This window comes from Epinephelus lanceolatus, chromosome 18 (assembly GCF_041903045.1).
Source record: "Epinephelus lanceolatus isolate andai-2023 chromosome 18, ASM4190304v1, whole genome shotgun sequence".
NCBI lineage: Eukaryota > Metazoa > Chordata > Actinopteri > Perciformes > Serranidae > Epinephelus > Epinephelus lanceolatus.
Genome location: NC_135751.1, coordinates 18745096 through 18772349, shown reverse-complemented (window position 1 = coordinate 18772349; position 27254 = coordinate 18745096). Strand labels below are relative to the sequence as shown.

At 39.9% G+C, this 27254-nt stretch overlaps 1 protein-coding gene across 6 annotated transcripts in view; it reads left to right on the top strand.

Moving 5' to 3' along the window:
• The first annotated feature begins 2761 nt into the window (after positions 1-2761).
• The window catches only part of axin1 (axin 1), a 45479-nt gene continuing 20986 nt past the window's right edge, over positions 2762-27254 (top strand). For 3 of the 6 annotated variants that reach the window (XM_033645816.2, XM_078161361.1, XM_033645811.2), the window contains exons 1-2: positions 14904-15065; positions 17434-18405. In XM_033645816.2, the coding sequence (XP_033501707.1) occupies positions 17510-18405 (896 nt within the window). In that variant the 5' untranslated portion in view covers positions 14904-15065; positions 17434-17509. Of the gene's footprint in view, positions 2830-3447; positions 3754-9946; positions 10133-14903; positions 15066-17433; positions 18406-27254 lie in introns of those variants that run through there. The other 3 variants (XM_033645813.2, XM_033645812.2, XM_033645814.2) reach the window with 3 other exon arrangements.

Here is a 27254-nt window from a genome sequence, read left to right as displayed (position 1 = left end):
TGCTAACCTAACGTTAGCTGCTGGCAGTAGCTTCAAATTAAACGTTACGCACAGACATGAAAATTTTATCCATCTTCTCTCAGAAAGAAAAGATCTCACTATTTTAATTTCAATTTACAAATAAATTTAGCTAAGGGACCAGTAGTGGAGTTTCCGCTGAATGCTTGGCAACAGTGATTCAAGAAATTTGGCCCATAAGCTCCAGTAAAACAATGTTTTTGTATGTCGTAAATAGACAAGATGCAACATGTTAATTTATGAGCTGTAGGTTAACAGACTTTGTTACCTAAAGTCATGCTAGCTGTTTCCCTTTGTTTCCAGTCCAATACTATGCTAACCTAACATTAGCTGCTGGCATTAGCTTCATCTTTAACGTTACATACAGACATTAAAATGGTATCCATCATCTCTCTGAAAGAAAGACAATCATTTACCGAAATGTCGAACTAACCTATGCCTTCAATATTTTTTAAAGAGTATGTGCTTTTGTATGGTGGTTTCCACATTTTGATACAGATTAGTTAGCCTTAAAGGTACTGTATATTATGCAGGTTTCTCCTAACAAAACAAGTAATTCCTCTCTGCCATCAGTTATGAATTTGCTTTTAAGTCTGGAACCTCCCGTTGACATTTCGGAGTAACTTTCTTATCCTGAAGCCTCCTTAAGGAATGTGATGTATTTTCTTTATTGTCTTTTTATTTTGCTATTTTTCTGGACGTTCGTGGGAACAGCGCACAAATGGGGTTGGGACTTTAAAAAAGGTGTTGACCAGGTGCAAGACTGTAAACAGCACACACCCAAGAAGAAGCTATGAAAATCGCGGACTCAGTAAAACACCGCAAATACAGGGGGGCAAAATACCAACTGGACAAAGCTGGGATGATGTTTTCCTCAGTTTTTACAGCAGCCCTGCCTAGCATACCTTTAAAGTTAGTGAGGCTACTTATAGCTAGTCCTGTATTAAGCAACGTTATAATTAAAGTTTCCCCTCACTTGGTCTTACTTTTAACCAGTCTGATCTCACTCCTAGGGCATCAAAATACACTGCTTGAGCCAGATGGGTCCAATAAACATCTGACTTTGACTTTGCAGACTGGTGTTTGAGACCAAACAACAACATTGGTTGCAACGTTTGTGCTACTCAAAGACAGGTGTGTTTTAGCGTCATCCGCAATCTTTTTCCTGACTATAGCCTAACCCCTGACCCCTTTCGTGAGTCGCTACATGTGATTAATATCAACCATGATCTTTTCCTAACCATAACCAATTAGTTTTGTTGCCTAAACATAACCGCTGAGTCCTTCTCACTGCCGACCCAGTCTGCATTAAGATGGGCAAAAGACTGTGCCAGGCGTCATTTTAGTAATGCTCAGGGCTTCTGCCCAACCGGCAAAATCTGACAAGGAGGGATGAGATCACTTTATTAAACATTCTTAATCCACACAAGCATACAAACTATGACTGTAGCAAATGCAGAACTTGTGTTGGTAGACTATTTTACAAAGTTAAGAGACTATACAACTTTAAAAAAAAAAAAAAAAAAAGGAAGTGCTAAGTAGCTGATGGGAAAGATAATGCTAATGGTAACAAAATGCTCACAGTAGGATTTATCTTGAGATTTTGTTTGTCAATAATTTTAGTGTTGAAACAAGCTGAACCATTTTTTGGACCATCCACCCTGTAGCACAAGAGCAACTCCATTGTATTCCTACTGATGCGCCATTATTTATTTAAATAGACTGGAAAGTTTTGCTGCCATGCTGCAGAACTTTGTAGCCAAATTTCTATTCGCAGGCCAAGAACTTAGCTAAAGTCAAGGATTTAACTGAAAGAAAAAAAGGGGATAAACTTACTTAAAAGCATTTGCTCCGATAACCTAGCCTACAACATGCAATGTTCAGGCATCCTTGGGTTTTTCGGCCCATTGAAGTTATAAGAAGTTTTGAAGAGTTCATTCCTTGGCATCTTGCTGTGTCCTTATCCTACAATCTCACTCCTGCTAGTCTTTTGCAGCTTGTTTTGTCTAAAATATTATTTTTGACATTACCCTTCATGTTTGTACAGAGCGTTGACAAGCTAAAATCTGAAAATAAAATGTGTTTAAATGCATCATAATCCAGACAAATGCAAGTGGCAGCCGACACAACGGCTCTTAGCTGGTGCAGTGTGAGGAGAAAATTAGTCATTGTGGGAAGGCTGTGCTGGATCTGACCCTGGCTACACGCAGACGTGCAAGTGTGAAATCCAGTTGAAAGGTAAGCAGCTGATGAAGCTACATAACAAAGGCAATATCATCTCTCCCCCTCTCTCTAAAATGTCTTTTCATCCATCTTTCTCCCGCTTTCTTTGCATTCGTCTCCTCGTTTGCTGGGCTGTTTCACAACTTCATACAGCAGATAGATGTAAGTTTTAATAAAATATGACGCTGTGATGCAGTTCGTTGAAAAGCCTTTGGGGCTGAAATGTGTAATGTCTAAGAAACTGATGTGATTTGACACAACACTGCTAATTTATGTTCTTCTGTTTTTGCTGCTGCTTAATGTGTACGGAGCAATTAGGTGCACATCACTCATGCCTGTTGGGTCTGTTACCATAGCTACAATACGATTGTGCAGACAATCATCTGGTCCTTGTTTCCTCCAATAGGGTCGCACGGCTGAAGCTGCAATATAAAGTAAAGATGCTCATCTTTCAGCAACACACTAGTAAGAATCAGAAATAGGTTCATGAGTAAGAGAAAGTATTGCAGAGTGGCAGGCAGGGGACTGCGCCCAGTCATGGCGGACCACAGAAACAAGATCCGACGAGCCACACAGCAGGAGAGGAAGGTGAGAGCATCTACCATTTTGAAATTCAACTCCTCTTATTGTTCATTGAAAGAGTTTGGCGGAACAAAACAGTGACAGTAAACAAGATACGCCTTTGCATCCAGGCTTTGAATGCAAAAAGGGACCAGGAGGAACAAAAAGGAAGTGTCACTTTAAATGAAATGCACCAGTTGGATGACTGCAGACAGACAGTCTGCTTACACTTATAAATGTAGTCTGAGGCTGCTCAGGTCACATTTAGTTTCAGTTGGTGAGATCAAAGAATTCCAGCCGAGCTTTGCTTTTAAAGGGTGCTCTCATTTTTACGTTACATGTGATGGATAAGGTGGAGATGGAAAAAAAAATGTCAAAACCCTTAGACTCTGTCGTAAATGAATACACAAATTTTAAAGTAGTTATACAGATGTGGCCTCAATCAAAGAGAGCTCCAAATCCCATCAATCAGAACATCTGAGGAAAAGATGCGTTCAGGGACAATCATGGAGGAGCTTTGAGGCCAGGCTTGTTGAAATCAAAGGCCTGAGAGCTGAAATAATTTTTTGCAGGCTATCTGTATCCTTCTGAGAAAAAATAAATGTGGTCAGTTAATCTGCGGCTTGGAAAAGGACAACAGCCAATGCAGCATGTTCATGCTGCCCCCCTACTGGGCGGCCCATGAGCCTGTCGATATGGTGGTTTGATGTTGGATGGAAAATAAGAACCCCCCACAACAAACAGAGAGGGCTGGAACAGAGAGACTGGAACAGAGAAAGAGAGGGTAGAAAGGGAAGAACCATCGACAGATGGACTCTGTTGTGATTAAAGATGGCGGCAGCCTTTACTGCAGACTACGAAGGACTATACTCGATCCATAGAAAAGCGGTGGGAGTAGTCTGCGATTCAACACAACAAAACCAGGAACCACACAGTAAGGTAAACCAGCAGGTATGATGTCTGCTTTTGAATCTCTGAGGATGAAAACTATGTTTAGCAGTAACTTTCCATTGTGTTGTTTATCGTTCTCTTATGTCTGTTATCGTTTTTCATGTCAGTGCCATACTGGTTTTGTTCTGTCCTCCCTCTCATCAAAACCGAAGCACATCATTTGATTTGACCAGTGAATGTGCATCCCATGACCACACTACTGAAGACCCCGATAGACTGAACGCTTCGATTAATTTGAATTTTTTTTCAAGCCAGCAGATGTCTGACAGTGTACTTTCGACATTTGGTACATGGTTACGGATGTATGTCTTTGGTCTTATATCACCATAGGAAATATGGGCCTTTTAATAAGATTGTTCCCTTCTTGTGGGAATGTGCTGCTGTGTGAGCTATAATATCCAGCAAAATAAACTCAAGTCTGAAAATTGCTCAATCCTCTGTGCCTAATCCACTCCAAGGCTTGTTAGTCATGATATATTCAGCCAGGACAAAGGACATCAGCAGGACTCCAGAATACATTTTCTGACAGTCTTTTGATATTACTCTCTCATTTCAGAACTTGAAACAGATACTGAATAACTTTAATATGCCGGATACATTTTTATTAAAGTTATCTGTAATAACTTGGTTAATCATATCAACGGCTCCAAGTGTCTTTATTTAGTCTGTGTTTGTTGTATAGGTTTTGTTTAGAGGGCTTTGAAAGATACCTTGTCTTGTTTGTTGTTCCTTTTGTCCCCCTTAACTTTTATTGAATTCTTTGAAGAATTTGGAAAATAGAAATCTTTATTGTGTGCACACAGAATGGGAGCATTCATTTACACGTCTTAATGGGCTTTTGTTCATCAGAGGGTCTTCAGCAGAGATAAGCCTATTTCAGCCAAGGCCTACTAGGGAGTCTAAATCCACACTGACAGGTGGAACAAAAGACGAGTGAAAGGACTGAATTTGGAAACATGAAGTTGTCCTCTAGTAACACTTAACTGCAGCAGGATGTTTGAGAATTCAAAAAATATTTTAAAGCATCAGTTTAATCCCTAAAAAGAAACTGAAATTATTCACACATCTTTGTAGGAGCCATGATTATTATAACTTTTTGGACAAGCTACAGAATTAGCATTTTTGTTTTAGCAGAAATAAATATCACTGATCAGTGAACATATAAAGAATTAGCAAATAACTCTCAGTAACTCCCATTGAACTGCAATTCTCCTACAGTTCTGACACAAAATGCTACTTTTACATAAGCTGAGCCTGATTTCATAAATCAGCGGGTCTGGTTCATACAGTCACACCTCAGAGCTGAACACAGAGGCGTCTTCTATTGTTCTTGTGTCTGCCGAGCAGCTCCACTGGGCCACTTACTTAAGGGCTTCTTGTTTGTAGTTGCTGAGGAATGGAAGAGTATTTTTCATTCACCCTCAGCACCCGGCCGTTTCTGGCTGTTCGAGGGATTCAATTTACAGACCTTCTGGTCACGTGACCTCTGTGTTGCTGAAATCTTTCATTACTGTAGTTTACTGTAAAAATGTTTGTGAAGGTAGTTTTAGAATAGGATGCCAATAGATATCAGAATGCATTATCATTTGATATGGTGACGGGTAAAATTATGAAAATTGTGAGAGGTTGGATCCATTATGTTTTTCTGTAGTTTTTGTAGAGCAAATAAAGCTTTAAAGAATAGATTATCAGCCCAGTCGCCAGAATTAAATAATAGCATTGTACGTTTCTGCAAACCATGGATATGCTACATTCGTATCATATCAACATTTCTAAACTGACATAAATTAAATTACATATACTGTATATGACCTGAGTTTAGTTTTTTTCGTAGAGGAAGTAGGGAATGGTTGATGGCGTTACACCTAGGCCAGACAGCAGCCAAGCCAAGCAGCAGAGAGCAACATATATATTTATATATATATATACACAACATGGGACATTTCCAGCCTGTTTGTTGCACCATAACCAGGTATCTTTTCTACTCTTTTCCTAACCCTAACCAATGTTTTTTTTGTGCCTAACCCTAGCCACACATTGACCACATTGAAAATAAAGTTTCAACATATCTGCTACATATGAAATGTACAAATGTAACTTATCTGTCTGTGGTTTGCAGAAACGCACAATGCTAACATGTATTCTGGCAACTGCGTTGGGATTATTGCAGTGTCAAAGCTGTTATTGTCTGTGTAAGTCTGGATCAGGATCCAAAATATAATTGGTTTCACATGGCCAGGGACTGGTATGAGCAGCATTTCCTCCATGGTTAATGATGAAAAAAGCCCAAATGCCCAGAAAGTTATCTGTAGAAATAGACAAAAAAGTAAACTGTGTTGGACAGTTTGGTTCAGTTTTGACACAAAACAAAGAAGTGGCTGCAGTTTGTAAATAGAAGTCCATTAGATGCCCAGGAGGCCACAGAAAAAAAGCATTATAATAGATAAAAGCTGACATATGAGTGGGTATGGAGTACTTTGAAATGGAATTACGCACAACCCCATGCATATAGATATTTTCCTCCTTTACATGAGTATATCATTAGTGATGTAACCTTGAATCTTTGAGTGTGAGAAGTCAATCAGTATCAGACACTGCTTTTAACTGGTCATCACAGCTTCATCCATTTTAAGGCTGTGTTTATAGTTTGTGTTGTCATTTTCATGTCCTTCCTCTTTTGATTAACTGAGAAACTGTAGCCACTGGTGAGGGGGCAGTGTCAAGGCGCTTTGTGGCTCACACTAGCCGCCTGCTCATTCATGTGTTCCTTCCTCTTATTTCTCCTCATCAGAACTGCCGTCCATTTGATCATGCCAGGTTCTGACCACCATTTTGATGTTTAAAAAAACAAGAGGGTGCTGTGTAAACATGAACTTCCTCCTGCTCTTTAATAAGCTATATCACATTAAAGGCTCTATGTATCAGATTTTGTACATTAATAGCATCAAACAACTATTTGCTATGTAAAGATATAGTAGAGAAATGACGTCCTGAGAAGAAAGTGAAGTCACGCTCCCTCTGTACTGTGTGTGTTGTAATCTGAGCTTTTCTGTTCTATGTTTTGGTAGCTGGGCCACTACCAACATGTGCATGTTAGTTCAGGTGCGTCTCTTTCTTCATGTCCCACTGACTAGCTCATCACCAACGCTCTACACTGCAGTCCCACAGTGGCGCGACAGCAACATTGTGAAAGCATTAACTCCCATCCCAAGTTAACACTGTAAGCTCTGTCGGCACTGTTACCATTGTTAGCGCTGTTAGCACTGTCAGCGGCTTATCCACCGTCTGAGTCGACATATGAGTCTCTTCCTTCATGTCCCACTGGCAAGCTGATCACCAACACACTGCACTGCCGTCCCAAGGTGGCTGGACAGCCGCATTGTGAAAGCATTAACTCCCACCCCAAGTTAACACTGTAAGCTCTGTCATCACCTTTATCTTTGTTAGTGCTATTAGCACCGTTAGCGGCTTATCCACTGTCTGAGCCGACCTGTGAGTCTCTTCCTTCATGTCCCATTGGCAAGCTTATCACCAACACAGCATTAACTCCCACCCCAAGTCAACACTGTAAGCTCTGTCAGCACTGTTACCATTGTTGGCGCTGTTAGCACCGTCAGCGGCTTATCCACTGTCTGACCCGACATGTGAGTCTCTTCCTTCATGTCCAACTGGCAAGATAATCACCAACACAGCATTAACTCCCACTAGGGTTGCCACCTTGGATTTGTGAAAAAAAGGGACACTCGACCAAATGTTTGAGGCGGAGGGCTCGGCCATTATACCAGTTCAGACTGACCAATGAACATGAAATTCGGACATAGGAGACCAGATTTGCCATCATTTCATGTCCTTCTATGTGCCTGTATTTTATATTAATTTTTATATCAATGAAAAAAACAAATCTGTGTTACTAAATTCTTACATGTTTACATGTATCTCACCATAGCAAGTTGGAAGTTGACATATTCTGCCATATATGAAGAGGGGAGACTCTCTGGAATCTGGCAATATAAGAACCACGATGCTGGGACATTCTGTCACTTTACAGCTGTCCAAAACATGTGGTTTGTGCCAGGCGGACATGATTGCCAGTATTTTTTCATTATTGCAAGAAATTCCATTGACTCATTCACAACTCAAAAATGTGTTTTATCTGAAAGAAACATGCAATATTTACATCTAAGATCATAGAAAAGTAGTCAACCAAGTGCAATGATGTCCTCCAAAATAATATTTGCCACTTTGATTGCAGTAAAAAAAAATTGGGCATGTGGGGGGTGGGGGGGTGGGGGGGGTGGGGGGGTGGGAAGGTGGGGGCCACGTGTCCCCCTCAATGTATATGGTGACTACGGCCCTGTCATGCATGCATAATTAGGCTGCAGTTGGGTGCGCAAAGGTGAAGTGGCTGGTCTTGTTATACAAAGTTTGATGGAGTGTCAACTGGACAATATGGAGATATTTGCATCTTGAAAGCTGAACTACAAATGTGCATAGACAGGGAGAAACACACGCCAGCCTAAGACGTGGTAAGATACGATATTCCTCACTATATGAAGTGACTGATAACAAGATCTGTATAATGGATTGTGAAGAAATTCGTCAGGATTTTATTTGGTAGGCAATTGATCTGTATTTATAGTGTGATGGGATGACAGCACAGTGATGTGTGTGGTATCATTGAAAAGCTCTGCTCCTGCACTTTCATGTGATATGCATGGCATTTCTGTGCCACCCTGCATTCGCGAGTAATCCGTCCAAGAGTAATGTGTGTGCAAAGCTGTATGAAAGCTCTGTTATACATCATTTTAGTGTAACTTTATCATTTTTTTTCGCTGTGAAAACATTCGGAAAGCTACGATTCCGCTGTTTCACGTGATATGCGTGGCTTCTCGCTATGACGCACGGTCGCAGAGAAAAACCATAGAGAAGAACAGGTGTGAATTTGGACGCACTATGCGTCGTTCGGGCCGTAGGGTTAAATATAAACGGTAAAAATACAAATTAAAACATGATTGGATGTGCAAATATACTAAGTGAACTGTTAGGACCTCCCACAGCTCCTTTTACCTCTTTGCTGTCTCTCTGACACAGATGTTCTTGAGCCTGTTGCACTGATTCTGGATGGACTCCTTGGCTTGCTGCTGCTGCATTTTCCCCAAAAAACGGGACAAATTGTGTCCCGGGAGAGATTTACTCTAACTCCCACCCCAAGTTAACACTGTAAGCTCTGTCAGTGCTGTTACCATTGTTAGCGCTGTTAGCATAGTTAGTGGCTTATCCATCATCTGAGCCGACATGTGAGTCTCTTCCTTCATGTCCCACTGGCAAGCTTATCACCAACACAGCATTAACTCCCACCCCAAGTTAACACTGTAAGCTCTGTCAGCGCTGTTACCATTGTTAGCGCTGTTAGCACCCTTAGCGGCTCAGCCACCGAATGCAGGCAATGCAACCCTAGACTGTGAGTGTCGTATATAGCACCTTTAAGTTTGACAAAGGCATGAACCACCCTACTTGCTCTCTCAGATGGGCTAGTACTTGTTGTCTTCATTGGTTGCGTTAATTAGGTCTAGGCAAGAACAGTGGCATTGGTAAGAATTAGGGTAAGACTCTCAGGGTAAGCCAATCAGAGGCAGAGTAAGGCAAAGTAGGGTGGGTCAAAAATATTCATGATGCGTTCAATCTCAAAGCTCTAAACTGTGAACAGTGGGACTTCATGTATTATTTGTCCCCAGATGTTACATTCAGAGCAGTGGTATTAGGCAGTATATTTTATCTCCATTGGTATGCCCTCTTTGTTGTCAAACAGAAAATTTACTCTCATGCAATGAAATCATCCTGGATGTTGTTCCAGGTTTGATTCCGTCTAGATTTGTGTGTGTTTTTAACAGCAACAGTGTCACATGCTATCGTAAAAGAGTAAATCATTATTTTCAGAAAGCTCCTGTTGGGAAAACTCTGTCTCAGTAGAGTTCAGTCAGTTTATGGCATCAAAGGTAAACTATAAAGCAGACTTGTTAGGGAATTAGAGTAGAAGAGTATATACTGTGTAAATCAATATTGGTAAGAAATGTCTTTAACATTGCAGAAATAAAATCATACAATAGTTGCAACATACATATTCTTTCCTTTTACTGTGTATATAGTTGACTTAACAAATATTCTTCTTCTTCTTCTTCTTCTTCTTCTTCAGAAACAAATGGATGGCAAAGACAAACTACTATGGCGACATTCTGCTTTGGCCGGGCCTTCTCGTGTCGTGGTGATGAGAGAGATGTTCCCATTACTGCAGCCTGATGTGTTTAACAATGGTGCAATGGAATCCTCAGTGAATGGATGTACTGCTGGAGGATGTGTGAAGAAGACGATCGAACTCAAGGTAAAACATGTTGATTTGCATGTAAATCAGCATTTCTCTTTAGTCTTCATGTCATGTTTTGGAGGGGCCAGCACGTCTTCAATCTGACTTTCTGAAACATTGTTGAGGTTTTTGAGTGGAAGAAATCCTTTGACATGGACACATTGAACTGACAGTAATCATTGAAATACAGAAGATGGTTGGAGAAAATAATTGATCCTATAAAATGTGAGAGTATCAGGATGTTTAAATTGTTGCCACCCAAAATCAATTTTGCCTCAAGGAAGCTGCAGTGTGTTGGGTCTTATTCATGGTTTATCTTGCTGGCAGACATATTGTACACACTGCATACACGGCACACTTTAACAGGTTTCTAGGTTTGAGCAGGCAATTCAGGTGATATGATGAGACAGGCGGTGAAATATACAGTCCTGCTCTTTCTTGTGCTCCCAAATGGTTTGACGTAATTACATAATCAAATGTGTTTATGTTTTTATGGTGTGTCCCATCTGCCTTTCATCTTAGACTCAGTAAAACCGTGTGACAAAATGATTGCCGTGAATGAGAGCTCTGAAACTGTCAACAGCCTTTATTGCTGCGTTTAGTCTATCCTTTTAGTCTTTGTACTGTGAAGTCAGAAAGTAATGACATGATCAAGTGTTTCTAACGGTGCTGCTAAAGTGCGGTCAGAGAGGAACATTGTTGCATTGGATGTCTGTTTCAAAGCTTCAGCACCAGTTCTTACAACATATAAAGGCCCATATTTGTAGTTCTGCTCACCAGCTGTGTGACATACTCTCAGCCAGAACAGTCAAAATAAAGATTTAAATTTCATCTAATGGTGCAAAGTGGCATGTTGCCGGGTGTTTATAACACTGCAGTGTTTATACAGAAGTTGTACATCAGTGCTTAGTTTGTTTTTCATTATAGATGCATTAAACACACCAGAAATTAACAAATGCATCTTCAAGGCTGCTGCAAAACTTTGGGCAACATTAGTAGCTAGGATCATTCAAACAGAGGAAGGTTGCAAGCTATTGAGAATGATTGTTACATTAAGTTCTTCCCAACTGTTTGTGTTGAGTGGTCACATCACTGTAATTTTTCTATATTGGACAGCAGACTTGAATTTCCCTGTTTGAATTTTGTTGAAAGCACGCAAATGTTGTAAATCACAGTGTCACTGTGCATGTGGTGACAGAGACAGGGAGTTACATTTGTGGCTAGTTGTCCATTATGTGCTGAAGTAAAATATAACTCATAAGCACAGCTATCATGGTGTTAGTAAGTTTACGGCTGGTATTTATGACTTGGTCAGCTGTTCTGGGACTTCCTGGTAGTAAAATTCATGACAAAGGCTGTATGAATGCACCACCTAACAGGAAAGGTGAAACATGTGCTATGGTAAGCTAATTCAACTGTAACCCAATCAGTGAAGTCATCTTGTGCAGTCTCCGGTTGGAATGAAAATCTGCAAACACACACTTTCCACTTTAAAACCACATTGCATTTGCAACACTCAAATAGCAATTGTGTGTCTTATATATCTTATGGGGCCCCAAACATTGCAATGTGAGCCATGATAGATAGGACCTGTAAAGGGGCACAACTGGTTTCATGCATTAAAGGGACAGTTAACACCAAATCAATAATACACATTTTCTGTCTTACCTGTTGTGCTATTTATTGATCTAAATTGTTTTGGTGTGAGATGCTAAGTCTTGGAGATATAAGCTGTAGTTGACAGTTGGCTGTTGGTGCTAAAGTGTCAAAAAATACATTTGAAAAACGTAACAACAGTATCCCCTTCCAGAAATCATTGGTTGACCACAGACCTTGGTGTGAGCAGTTTTTATGTAGCAGCTATTTTCTTTCTACCGAACTAGAACTACAACCACCAACCATATCACTGTGCAGAGGGAAGTAAGCATCTACTCGTAGATGAGAGGCTTTTACTCATGACAGCATGAGATATAAACATTAAAAGTGTCCTATTTGGCTGAGCTGTACCATTAGTTAGCACAGGTGAGCTAGCAGTATCCAACCCAGTCTCACTCCGAAATCATCAAAATCCAGCACTTGGGCAGTGACTTTCGGCATCAGACGCTGACGAACAAAGTCATCCTTTGATACACGGTTGGTCGTTGTCATAGTTTAACAACGGTTGGCGACGTCAGGGAGAAACACAGCAGGACAAGAATGAAAGTTAAGGTGGCTAAAATCCAAGTGGGGTGGGAAGGAGGGGTGGTGAATGGGTCCTCATTTTCATCCAGGAGAGTGTTCACATACTGTAAGATTATAAAACCAAACACTGTTCTTTTTTCCTAAACCCAACAATGTGTTTTAGTTGTTGAAGGAAAAAATATATATATATTGGCGGAGTTGTACAGACAATGTGTGTTTATTTTGAAAGAGACTGTATGTAAAGGTAAATTTCCTGTGAAAACTTAAGTGTATTTTGAAAGAAGACAGTGCATGTAACAGGCAGAACTTGACAAGCCGTCCTAGAAAATCAAAAACCAACGCACCCAGGGTACCTCGCATGTTGTGTCTAGACATGGAAAATCCATGACCAAATGTCAATATGTGACCAGGTCAGAGTAAGATGTGGTGCAGTATCAAACTATTAGAATATAATTGTTGTCACATGCACAAGCCTCTTGCCCATTAGTAGATGCACACTTCCTTCTGCGCAGTGACACAGATAGCGGGTGTAGTTCAGTAGAAAGAAAATAGTCCCTACATGAAACTGCTCAGGACAAGGTCTGTGGATTACCTTTAGTAACCAGGTCATGATTTCTGGAAAGAGACATTTCTGTTGAGTTTTTCCAAATGTGTTATTTTGGGGCTTTAAGAACCACACGCTGAGTGCCATCTAGTTCCATTATATTGGAGAGAAGGCAGACATCTCTATAGCTGATATCTCTAACACTCAGCAACTCACACCAAAACACTCTAGAATCTAGATTAATAAATAACACCACAGGTAAGAGGAAAAATATGTATTTTTGACCTGGGGTGAACTGTCCCTTTAAGTGTCAACCTGTCACAGTGAGTACTATCTAGCCTGTAACAAGTTTTTCAGTGTTTTCTGTGGCTGTGCAGGAAGCCACTGATGATATCATGTGTTTATCTAAAGAAAGGAGCAATTGAGTTGCATCATGGGAAAAGTGGGACCCAGCATTTTTGGAGCTTGACCCATACTAGGGATTTAAAAATCAGGACAACTCTGCCTCTGCTGCATCAACAGTGTCCTGCATGTCCACCAAGTGTATGGAAATGGAATTTTAAATCGCTACAGTAGGCCACACCTTTATTTGATGTGGGCTGTAGATCTGACATAATCAATATTGTAATTTGCATTAGCACAAACATCTTCATTTAAATATAGCATACCAGGGATGTCAAACACACAAGAACCGGGCTGCCAGAGGGTCCACACCTCATATTGGTGTACTTGCGAAGGCGGTGAGGTGTCAGGTTTAAGCAGTGAGTAGATACTTAGTGTAAAATGCTGCCACCCTGACCAGAATACAGCTCTCTGAGATAACAATGAATACTTAGTGTGCTCAATTTAAAGATACTGAAGAATGTGCAAAATATTATTAACCAGCAGCTTCAGTACAAAAGAATCTGTATCAGACTTCAATCATAAAACAATATGGGTGCAACCCTGTTGCTAAGGCACTGACAGAATTTCAGATTGTAAATGGTTTGTAAGGCAGGGGATTACTTCACCTGCTGCTTCAATAGCTTCCACTTTAGAGGAAAATTATGAAAAAAATGCACACGTAATTAAAGCAAGTGGTCGACTGACTAAATGTGGAAAACCCAAGACATGCTGTTGAATTTGCACGTATTTTTCGTAGGATATGGCAGGCTGTTTATCATTTCTTTTGTAACTATGAACGTTTTCAGAATAAATTCCTTTACACTAAAAAAAAGGGAAAAATCTGAAGGGGTCGTTATTTATAGGTTATTATGCAATGGCTTCACTGGAGATCAAACTGGGTTGTATGTGGCCCCTGAACTAAAATGAGTTTGACACCCCTGATATGAATATAGGCACGAGAATGCCTATACTTATACTTCCTTGTGATCCATATTTAATGCTTACTATGGTGCTGAGATTAATACGTTGAAAGCATTGATTTCCTCCCTCAGTAGAGGTTTGAATCAGGTTAATACAAAAAGATCAGCCAGTATGCCATAGTCTTTTATATTTTTGATTCAAATATTTTTTCATGTTGAGCCATATTTCAGTGGATTTTGAGCCAAAATGCAATAAAGGGAATGCTACAACCTCATTTTTTAATATATTTATTTTAATTCTTGAGGGAATAAACTCCTTTACACTAAAAAAAAGGGAAAAATCGAAGGGGTCGTTATTTATAGGTTATTGTGTAGTGGTTTTACTGGTCCGGCCCCTGGACTAAAATGAGTTTGACACCCCTGATATAAACAATATACTTATATGTAATGTTTACTACGGCATTGGGATTTATATGTTGAAAGCACTGATTTCCTCCCTCAGTAGAGGTTTGAATTAGGTTAATACAAAAAGATCCACAGTCTTTTATATTTTTGATTCAAATGTTTTTCATGTTGAGCCATATTTCAGTGGATTTTGAGCCAAAATGCAACACAACTTCATTTTTAATATATTTATTTCAATCCTTGAGAGAGAGGAAGACAAAAAAAAAATGAGTGTACCACATGTAGCCAAACTAAACACTGGTAATGTGTGTAGTGAACGGGCGAGGCGCTGTGCATCATCCGCCGTGCAGCCTGAGCTCCGCACAGACAGTGAGAGACAGTCATGGAGAGGTGGAGAGCGGACTGTTGTCTTTGTTATTTTTAAAGTCTTGCAATTCGCAACTATGACACTGTTGGCGGTGACTGGTGCCGGTCCAAACGCCCGATGCACTCGAAAGCAGCAAGAAGATTTTCACCGGTTAAGTATATGTCACTTTTTTCTCCCCCCACAGCTCAGAGATTGGGATTGCGGTAGTCGGGGAGAGATATGTGCCATCGCTTTGCTGCTTGTAAATCTATTCGGAAATTGGTGTGGGATTCCCTCTGTGTCCTCTGACGGTAGGGGAAATGTTTGCGGTCGGCCTGTTGTTCGTTTAGTTTAGCAGCTGTTAGCGGAGACAGGGCGGATATTAATAGGTGAATAGTGTGACAAAGTTGTGCACTTGTCGGTCGGCTGCTGAAAGGCCTGGCTATGTGAGTGTGTGTGTATGTGTGTGTGTGTGTGTGTGTGTGTACGGAGTTTGTTTCTGGCTCCCCTCCCCCACTCGCCGCTGCTGTTCTGCTCATTCTGGAGAGGCCAAGACATGAATGTGATGAGAGGCTCACTTCAAAAGGAACAAGCGGATACAGTTTGAGAGGAAAAAGAGGGGACATTTCCTGAACGCGGCTGAAATCACGCCTTTTTACATATCCCTGTGCAGCCGCACACCTGTGACCGCAGAACCGCTAATTTCAATATCAATGCGCTGAGCGAACATCTCTCGTGCCGATGCATCAGCGCACACAGGTAGCAACATGACTGCTAGTTTAACACATCACCTCCTTAGCATTGATACACCATCAGTGAAATGTGCTTGTATTCAAATATTTTTCCTCTGGTTATCATTTGAGTCTAGCACACCTGGCCTTGTGCACAGTGCACGTGCTGCTCACACTTCAGGATTGTGCAGGGAGAAAAGCACTGTTGCCAGTTTTGTCTTTGCTGTCTTTGTTCAGTCAGGGAAAATGATTTGTATCTGTATTGGAAAAGACAGAGAGTGGGTGTGCCCTAAAGGGAACATGATGGCAACCATTAAAAAAATATATATTTCTTTTGAAATCACAGCCCAGCTGTCAGCCGCTTCTGAAAATTCTAAATCTACTTTTCTTCAAGATATATTTTTAATCCCAAAACCATTAACAACTGCACGGGGCTATGAAGAGGATTTTGATTGGTCAGAGACATTAGCGGTCACCATGATTTCATCCTGGCCTCATCTGTCAGGAAATATCGGCTGCTGCATGGATGTATGCATTTAAACAAACAGTCAGAGGAAATTGGATATTTTTTCCTACGCTGTGGCTGTACTGGGGAATCGGCACTAAAATGGTTTCTGGAACTGTATCTGGGAAGCTTAACCATGATCTGTATGTTCTCTACTACTGTGTCTTTGCTCAGCAAGAAAGCTCAGGGACAATGCTTTAGGAGCAGGACATGTCCTTGAACGAGACATTCAATCCCTAGAATCGTTCTCTCTGCAGCTGATCCTGCATTATGATAGCAGGGGCATGAAATGAGAGAATATGATACATGGATCAATAAAGTATCACATAGTAGAGAGACTGCTTCACTACTGAGTTCATACTGTAAGCCTTAAGTGAATATATCATTGTGGTGATACACTCATACTAATTTGGATGTAACTGGAGTAGCAGTGTAAAGTAATGATATGCTTATGCATATAAATCAGAGGATATTATTACTGCAAACTACATTAACACTACACCATATTCATACCAGTGCCTCCAGGGCCAGACAGCTCTGAAGCCATGACTCTTGGCTTGGATTACCACAACACTCCCACATAACTCTGACTGTGACTCAGTAGGCACAATTATAGACTATCAAAACCACATTATAGACTATCAAAACCACATGATAAGCCAATGACTCCAGATTCTGCTTAGGTTTGCAGATGTTATGCAGAATATGCGGTCACAGATCAGGAGCGTGAAATTCTTTTTCAGTGTGTACATGTATTATTGCTTTTAAAGTTGATTTCATCACCGATTTCTATTGTTATTCTTGTTATTCGATAATTCAGATGTAAGTTGACTGTATGGTAGTTGCCAAAGATTGTTTCAGTGTATTCAAGCTGCGTTCAAAGGTAAACCAGTAGCTGTTCTCTAGTTTTAGAGCATTTCAGTCGCTTGCCTCACGTTTGAGATCCTCTGGATTTCTGCAGAATTTGCATGAATTTAAATGTTTATGTGGAAACTGGCAACATGATGAGTTTGTCGTGAAAATCTGATAAAAATGCAAAAAAGTGCAAAAGTCCCTAAGGAGGTACTAGTCCTCTTCTCATCAGGCATATGGCGATTATGGCACATATCAACCTTTCTCTGATAAACTGATACTGTAAATCAATTCTTGTAATTAATGCATTTCTTCAGTTTGATTTTAGCTTTTAATCTGAGTATAAGTATTAAACTATCTTCCTATAGTAGTGCCCTGTCAAGGTAGAGCTACTCCACCTTTCAATGATGTGATAAAGCTGCGTCTCATTCTATATTTTTCCTCCTTGCAGGAGTTTTTTTGCAGTGGCATAAGTAGAGGTCTGGATCTAATAGTTGTGCAGTGTGGGCTCTACGGGGACGTGGTTTATGGATGCTGGGACTATGAGCATAAGCGACAAAAGGGACTACTTAGCAGACCTGGGTGGCAGCTTCACTGAGGATGCTCCTAGACCTCCAGTTCCAGGAGAAGAAGGCGAGCTGGTTTGCAGTGATGGACGCCAGTACGGCAGCCTTGGCTTCTCCGCGAGGAACGAGAGCCTCAAATGCGAGGCGTCCGTGGCGACGCCCAGGCGACCTGACTTGGACCTGGGCTACGAGCCGGAGGGAAGCGCTTCCCCTACGCCGCCTTACTTAAAGTGGGCCGAATCTCTTCACTCTCTCTTGGATGACCAAGATGGCATCCATCTGTTTAGGACGTTCCTCAAGCAGGAGGAGTGTGCGGATATGTTGGACTTCTGGTTTGCATGCAGTGGCTTCCGCAAACTTGAAGCTAATGAGGGTAACGAGGAGAAGAAGGTCAAACTGGCGAAAGCCATCTATAAGAAATACATCCTGGACAACAACGGGATTGTTTCCCGACAGATTAAACCAGCCACTAAGTCCTTCATCAAAGACTGCGTCATGAAGCTTCACATTGATCCTGCAATGTTCGACCAGGCTCAGACTGAGATACAGACAATGATGGAGGAAAACACATATCCCTTATTTCTTAAATCTGACATATATTTGGAATATACGCGGACAGGAGGAGAGAGTCCCAAGCTGTACAGCGATCAGAGCTCTGTGTCTGGGAATGGAAAAGGGCTATCGGGTTATTTACCGACTCTAAATGAAGATGAGGAGTGGAGATGTGACCAGGAGCCAGAGGAGCAACCCGAGTGTGACCCCGCGCCGAGCAACCGGCTCACTCAGAAGCTCCTAATGGAGACGGCACCACAGCGTGTTGCCAACAGCGCGAGATTCCAGGACAGTCACGAGTACAGGTAAATCCTCCCAGCCATCTAGAAAGCTTCACTTCAGCTCTAACTACACAGCCTTTTCTCTGCAAACTGCTGAATTAGAAATAAACCTGAAACCCCACAATACCATGAATGCTGCTTGAAGTGTGAGATGAAAACAGAGTCTGAGTGTAGCACAGGAGACAGCTGAGATGAGAGGAAGATGGTGTATTTACACCTGTGGTGTTGAGAAAATGTCAAAAGGCTGCAGAAGTTAACTTGTTGTTAGAAGGTTGAAGTAGTGTTCTCGGCTTTTCTTGTGCAGGTACTGGGGGGAATCGTGTTTTCCCATTGGACAGGGAAAGAGTTCAATATGATTTTGTTTGAGGAGCTTTCTGAAATCACTCACTCTGGAAACTGATATCATTGCCTCCCTCTTCCTCTTCTTCCTCAGAATTTTAAGACTGCGTTTATATAGTTTTTTTCCCCCCCATAACAAAATGTATTATGTTTGACTGTTCAATCTAGAGATTCCAAACTTGTTTTATAATGTCGACGAGTCCCAGCCATGGATAGTGATTTGATTTGATAGCTGCTCTGCTGATTCTTCATCCATGAAAATGATATAAACTCAGATGACAATCGTGTCAAACATGCTTTAAATAAAAAAGAAAAGCACTGCAGCAATGAGACAGTGTAGCTGAAAATTGAGTACACTCTCTTCTTGATATTGAACGTTTACATTAATTTGCACTATTACACTACTTAAACTCAAGGATGACACGATCCTTAAAGGTGGAAATGTGTAATATTTCAATAACATGAGGATTAGACAAATCTGCAAGGTCATGTTTTGTTTGCTCCAGCAGGTACGTCTGGTCCCTCTCTTATTCAAAAAGATTTTCAGCTGAACAGGCCCTGGTTTGGCCAATCACAACTGTTACTCCAGTATGGGGGCGGGTTTGATACTGTGACCAACAGCTTACAGAGCCTTCACATAGGGCTGGGCAATATATCGATATTGTATCGATATCGTGATATGAGAGTAGTTGTGGACTTAGATTTTCTATATCATCGTAATTGTTTTTTCTGGTTTTCAAGGCTACATTACAGTAAATTGATGTAATCGTCTGAGCTTACCACACTGTTTTTAGGCACTATATTCACATAACTGATTATTATTAATCAAAAAATCGCATTGTGTGAATATTTTGTGAAAGCAACACAACATTGATATTGAGTCATTCGGTCAAGAATACCTTGACGTTTGATTTTCTCCACGTCGCCCAGCTCTACTTTGTGCTTAATGTAAAATATGTGATGATGTCAACAACCAAGATGGCCACAGCTGATGTGGGACTTTTATTAAAGTACTATTTTTAAATTCTGAGGGTCAAACCGGCAGCACTCGTTCATAGACACTTTGATGTCACACTATCACAACTCAGTTTTGCACGTTGCAGTCTGTTTACATTTTTCTATCGCTCAGTGCACCGTCATATGTTGCTCTCCTTGTAGGTCCATTCAGTTGTGTCTAGATGCAGATTTTATCTATGGCCAATGATAACGTGATGCCAGGCTATTATGTCATGCATTTTGTATGCGAGTCAATACAAAAGTAATGTTTCATTATTCCTGAATTGAAGTAGAACATTCAACTTGGTACCCATGTTCACTTTAACACATAGATCAACCTGTCAATTAAAACAAGTGGAAGTGTAGAAAATTACTGGTGACTTTTCTGCTGCAGTGCAAAGGGTGACTGTGCTGGCCACCTACAGTATGTGTGTGTGCGCAACAGCAGTATTAAAGTAATGGCCTCTTACATTTGAAATGCTTTTCATTCTCAATGTGAGTGTTCAAAGGCGATTCAAGGTGTCATAATCATTGCAGTACCAAATCTGCTGATTGATGCTCAGAAACACAAGCTTTTAGTCAGTTTGATACATGTAGACGCACAATCAGAGGGTTGTCCTCACGTTGAAATTCATTGTTCAGTTGTGGTTTGATGCAGTAGCATAAATGCTGATGTTGCAGATGCTGAACAGAATGACCAGCTTCTGTCCCACTACATTTCTCTTTCTTCTCCTCTGATGCATTTTGTGGATATTTGTGATTCTTGCAGATCCAGTTCGTCTTCTTTTTAATCTTAAGTTGGTGCTTTGCATATTTTTGCTGGCTGTGGCAGGACGAACCTGAATATACCTTTTTTTTTTTTTTTTTTTTTACTTAGTACCTCGTGGACAAAAGACAGATGTGAGTGTCTCTTCTAGTTATTGCATGGGGCAGTTCATTTATCTGTTTTCATTTGAATGTAGAAAAATGTTTGCTTTTTCGTGGAAAACACTTTGACATGTCACAGTAGGAAGAGCACAGGTGTAAATGATCAAATTAACAATGGGCGAATATATTTAGCTGCTTCAGTTTCAGGGTCTTGGTGTTGTGCATGCAGACTCATTGTCATGACACTGGAATATATAATGGAGCCATCATTAATGTTAGTAACACCTGTATAAGTGAAGCCGGTTATTACACAGGTTGCTTTAAACTTTGTATTAATGTTATAGCATCTCCTAATGTATTATTATGAAAATAAAATAAAATAATCAATCAATCAATAATAATAATCTATAGCTTGAGTCTTGTAAAGAAGGTCTATTGTAAGAGACTGCATGAGGGAAAGCAATACTTGTTTAAGACATTAATGTAGGGCTTGACAATGTCAATATCATATGGGACTGGATATGGTTTTGATTTTGAATATCATAATGTCGGAAGTGTTGTCTTTTCCTGATTTCAAAGGCTACATCACAGTAAAGTGATGTAATCATCTGAACTCACCAGACTATCCCGGCTGTTCTATTTATACTCACTTAATGATTATATCCACATTACTAATGACGATTCATCAAAAATCTCATTGTGCTAATATTTTGTGAAAGCACCAATAGTCAACCCTACAATATTGTCACCATATCGAGATATTAGATCAAAGATATTGTGATATTTGATTTTCTCCATCCGCCTTACTGTTGTTTTAGGCATTGCTGGTTGTATTGGATAGTTGTTCGGCCTGTTACGGTCATTTGCATTGAATCTGTCTAAAGCTGAGCAGACACTCTTCATGTTGCACACATTTTAATCTGTCAGAAGCTGCAACTTCTCTGCTCACACTGTTCGGATCAATTGACAGGCCATGATGTGGCTGCAATCCCTAAACATAATCACAAAACGCCTGGTGAGTCTTGTCCAGTGACATTTTCAATAAAGTTTATGGTTGAGTACTCTGTGTTTACTAAAAAGAGAGAAAGGCAGCATTACTTTGTGCAGTTTTACTATGAGCGTGAAGTAAGAAGAAAGATATTGAGCTGCAGATGTAGAGTCTGTGAGCAGTCTCAAGACAGTTTATCCACAACACGTAGAATTCTACTGCGATAACATTAAAACAAGCTCCCTGCAGTTTGTAACAGATCTTCTGACAAATCCGACAGCCGACTAAGATTTCCGACAGGCCAGAAATCCATCAGATCAGAGAAGTTAATCAGGTGTCCCCTCAAACGACACCTGATCCGGCAGAAATTCGGCCCCGATTCTAAAATTAGTTTGAGGGGCTAAATTCGAGGCTAAATTGGGCTTAATCCACGCGGTGTCTGCCCGGCTTAATATGCAGCAGCCGGTAGAATGACAGAGAGAACACACACTGACTGACTCTAAAAGGCTCTGAGTAATCAGACTGTGGATGCTCGTTCACTCGGCATACTTGTGATCCTGCTGCATGAGAAATTGTAATCATGTTAAACAAATGAAAAGTGGCTTAGCATTAGTTACATGCTTATGGTTTAAGTGTCTTTGCAGATGAAAGCGTAACAATGAAAGATCAAATGAAAACATTAGTAATTGCTTGCTACCACAACTTGACTAATATTGCTGCTGATTTAAATTGGTGAAGCTTATTATGTAATACGGTTACATCTTCCACTGAGGATTAAGGCCACTAGCAGTGCAAAAAAAGTCCAATAACAACATGTTGAAAGGAACATAATGTAGGCCGCTGACATTGCTGCAAATGAAACCTAAAAGAGGGATTTAAGATCCTAATGTGTGAGCTTCTGTTGTTTACATCAAGCTGCAACAATTAATGGAAAAATTGATTAGTTGTTTACTATTAAATTGATCGTCAACTAATTTGATAATTGATTAATTGGTTTAAGTAATTTTTTAAGAAGGAAAAAAGCTTCTTAAATGTGAACTATTCCTGGTTTCTTTTAGGTGGGGTGGAAAAAATTGATACAGCATTGTATTGCGATATTTTTGTGTGGCAGTATCGTATCGTCACACAATACTAGTATCGATTTTTTATTATATGAATTATTAATACGACAAAAACAAATTAAACGTTAGGTAGAATACTACAATCATATAATCAAATGCTTTTTCAATCCACTAGATACATTTTGCTGCATAAAAATGACTGACATTAGATGAACAGACTGAAACCCTATTAGATCAAACAAATATTGACAAAGTTTTTCTTTGAGGACATAATTTGCAGTTGAACAAAGGTATTAAATTGCTATGTATCACAATATATGGTGTTGCAATACTCATCACATCACAATAATATTGTATCTTGACTTCAGTATCGTGATAACATCGTATCGTGAGGCCCACCCCTAGTTTCTTTACTCCTCTATGACCATGAACTGAATATCTTTGCATTGTGGACAAAACAAGACATTCGAGGACTTTGCAAAAGTCTTATTGACATTTTATGGACCAAACTTATTGAATAATTGAGAAAGTAATCAACTGATTAATAGAAAATGAAAACAGTACTACTACTACTGTTGCTGCTGCTACTGTTGCTACTGTTTGGGCTATGAATGTCAAATACAGACATCATTGGAGCAACTTTTAAATGCATGTAAACATTATATATCAGCATCTATTACCCACTACTACAGCCTTGTAGTTATAAGGGCTGCAACTAACAATTATTTTCATTGTCAACTAACCTGTCGATTATTTCTTTGATTAGTCGACTAATCATTTTATCGAAAAATGTGTTAAAATGTTGAAAAATGTCAGTCTCTTTCTCCCAAACCCTAAAATTATATCATCTAATGTCTTGTTTCGTACTCACACCAAAGGGTTTTAGTTCACAGTTATAGGAGAATGTGTAAAGCTGCCAATATTTGAACGTAAGAACGTAAGAAGCTGCAAGACTAATTTTGGGTACTTTTATAGTACTTTTCAATGAAAAATGACTCAAACCAATTAGTCGACTACTAAAATAGTCACTGATTATTTAAATGGTCAATTAGTCATCGATTAGTCGACTAATCGTTGCAGCCCCAGTAGTAATAATACTACTACTACTGCTACTGTTTGGCCTATTGATGTTTAATACAGACATGAGAGAAGCCAAACAGACGTAGAGGGCAGTACCTGCACTACAAGTAGTATGTAATACCAGTAGTATTTAGAACATGTATGTAGCACCTGCATTATACAGCACATGTACCTGTAGTATGTATTACCTGCAGTATGTTGTACCTGAAGTATACAGTACCTGTCGTACCTGCTGTATGTAGTACCTCAGTACTTGGTGGCAGTAGCAGGCACCCGTCAACATTTCAGATTCTCTAGTTTGCAATAATGTTTTTCCTCAATTGAATGATTGTCAGTGTCAGACACTCCAGAAACCTTCCCATATTTGACCTCTGCTGCTGCAGCACCAGTGTTAGGAGGACGTAGAGGAATTCACATCAGCTGACAGACAGACAATACCTTCCAGATAAGATCCTCTCTGTGACTAAAACACTGGACACAGCTCAGGCCAGGCAGTGGAGACAGAACAAATCCTGATTACACTTTGGCCAGATAAAACTGAAGTCCAATCAAACCTGCCATAGCTTTGGCAGCTGCAGACTTCTGCTACTGTCTTGTGTTTCGTTGCATTCTTCAGTGTTGGCATGCAGATTTTCTGGTTGATATCTGCAGGGCGCAAGATGAACTGAATGTTTGTTTGTGTTTGATTTTTTTCTCTTTGGGAAACATCACTAAAGGCAGTTTTCTTGGAGATCAATGTTTGCTTGAAATCTCCTCAAAAATATAAGTGCAGTTTTAATTAGAGAGTGAAACAGTTTTGGGCGTATTTTCACATCATTATTTCAGCAATCAAGCATTTGGCTGGAATTACAGAAAGACACGCTTCATTTTTAAAAAGCCTTTTAGCAGCACCCGTTGGGTTTTTTTCTGAAACTAAATTTTACATCAGTTGTGTCTGATCTCTTCAGAGACAGGCAACAAAAGACATTAAATAGTCCTTCAGATCAGCTTTTAGAAATCAGATGACTTGAAAGGGAATGACCTACGCGTTCATTAATGTTTTGGGAGATTTTTGAAATGTGAACAGCTCAGTTTTGTCCTCGTTCAAGTAAGTCGTGTACTTCAAAGGCGAGGCTTCATGGTCGTTGTAATTTTAATGAAAGTTGTTTCCTTTGAGTGATCTTTTTGAGGCTTCTATCAATCTGCACGCTGGGATGGAGTTGAGACAAACATGGAATAATAATATGGATGAACGACTGTGTCACTGCTAATAAAGCTGAGGAACAATGTTGGGTTTGGAGTCTGAGCTTTTTAGAGAAATGGAAAGGATACATTTCTTTTGTATAGGATTTCCTTGGCCTTTGCATGTATTTGCCAGTTGACGTGAGAGGGAGACAGGCAGGATGAAGGGAGGGAGAAGGGAATGGCATGTGGACGTTTGATTACACATGGAGGGCAACTGAGGACACCCTGGCCAGCAGGCTATCCTTTAAAAATGCTTATAAAACATGTCTCACAAAACAAAAGTTTTTATTAAACAGTTAAAATAAAGGATGTCAGCCCTGGGTAATTTTAAGGAAACAAAAAAGAAAAATGACATGAATAGGCTTTCCTTTCAGTCTGGCACTTCATCGCCTCAGTGAGCTTTAGGACCGCTTTTGAAAGTGCTATTTATTTAGAGGTGGTGAAATTCAAATGTTTTGTGATGTAAATGTCCTCCGAAATCAGAATAGGCCAGGTAGGGTTTCACTTCACAAGGAATTTGCTTTGGTTTTTGGTGCATACATCAAGCTCCCACCAGACCTGAGTGGTAGCCTACACCAGTGGTCCTCAAATGGTGTGCTGGGATGCAGATTAGAGATGCACCAATCCAGCTTTTTCAGTTTTGATAGCGATCCCGATGCTGTGGCTTTGAGTATCAGCTGATACCGATCTGATACCATGGTTGACCTAAAAAGCTATATACCTTACCTAAACAACCTTAACAAAAAAGACTAGAGGCCTCAGGCATTAATGACTACACAGTTCTTTCCTAAGAGAAAATGAAACAAGATGAAACAGATTAATGCAATGATGAACTACTTATTTTTAACAAAAATAAACAATTGTGCAACAGCAGTTGAAATAGTGTGAAGCACCTCCACACAGCAGATTCTCTCCTTCGCTCCATGACATGTGATGTAGCTTGCATTGCAATAGATTTAAAGGGAAAGGATTGCCTCAGGTATAGGTTGCATTTTCCGATACCCAATCCATCTAATTTGATGATATCGGGGCCGATATTCGATCCAGACATCGGATCGATGCATCTCCAATACAGATCAAGGTTTGACATGGGTTTTTTTGACAACCACCCATTATTATTGCAATATTCAACTGGGCCTATACGTCATTCACACCCATTTCCTAATAAAGAGGCAAACTCTACCTAACAAAAAGTAAATTAATTAAAAAACCTCAACACGTCACATCATATTACATTATTTCCTGTTTAAATTGATGTGTTATTGGTGCTTTGATGTCATTTTAAAATGTTTAAAATTAATTCTTGAATCATTTTGTTAAGCAAAATTTCATGAGTAATAGTTGGTTGTCAATTGTTATTTGGTATTAGTAAATAAAAACAAACATTTATGTGATAACACAAAGTTTGAAAACCACTGGCCTATGCAGTACAGTTAACTGAAGAGTAGCCAAATTAATCTATATACCAACATGCGTAATGGTAACCGGTCAAAAATGCTCTCTGCATTTAAATGACTAACAATTAACCCATAATTTCCCAAGCTGTAATTCTTTTTATTGCAAGTTAATTAAATGGAAATTTGTTCAGGCTCTCTACATAACAGGAAACATGGTATTTGTACTTCTATTGCACTAAATTGTTTTTTTATGTTTCCATGTGTGTTGTTATGCAAAAATTCATCACTGAGCCAGTTTTCAAGTGACTGTCCAGTGACTTTATATGCTAAAGGAAAGTTGACTGCACCATTGTAATCATTTACTTGTGGTTACAAAACATAAATGTTTCCAAAATGGCACCAGGAACCATGGGCATTGTTGCATTACATTCCTGCTCAAGGAACCATCTCATCTGTCTTTCATCAAATGACAGATTGAATTCATGTTTGCTTCCTTCCCTTGTCATTTCCTTTCATTTCTCATCATCAGAAATGTTTCTGCATACAATCACAACTTCAAACTCATTTTCTGTTGACTGCACGTTTTTTGTTTTTTATTTTTATTTTTCCCAGCTCTTCACTAACTTGGCGCTGTAATTATTCGCTGTTGTTGAATGTAGATGCTAATGAAAATCAGTTGGTCACAAAGGTTTCATTTTGAACTCTGGGTGCTTCTGCATTCCAAACAGGGAGAAAGCTTCAGGGAATTCCAATTTGAATAAAAAGAGATGATGCCTAACATCTTTAATTCATGTGTACGAAGTCCTGCAAGAAGCGTCTTCAGCAGAGCCAGTGACTGAGGAAATGGAGAAGGTTGTCACGTGAAGCTTTCTCATGTATCTGTAGACGCTGCTGAAGGTTGTGTATCAGAATAAGACCTGC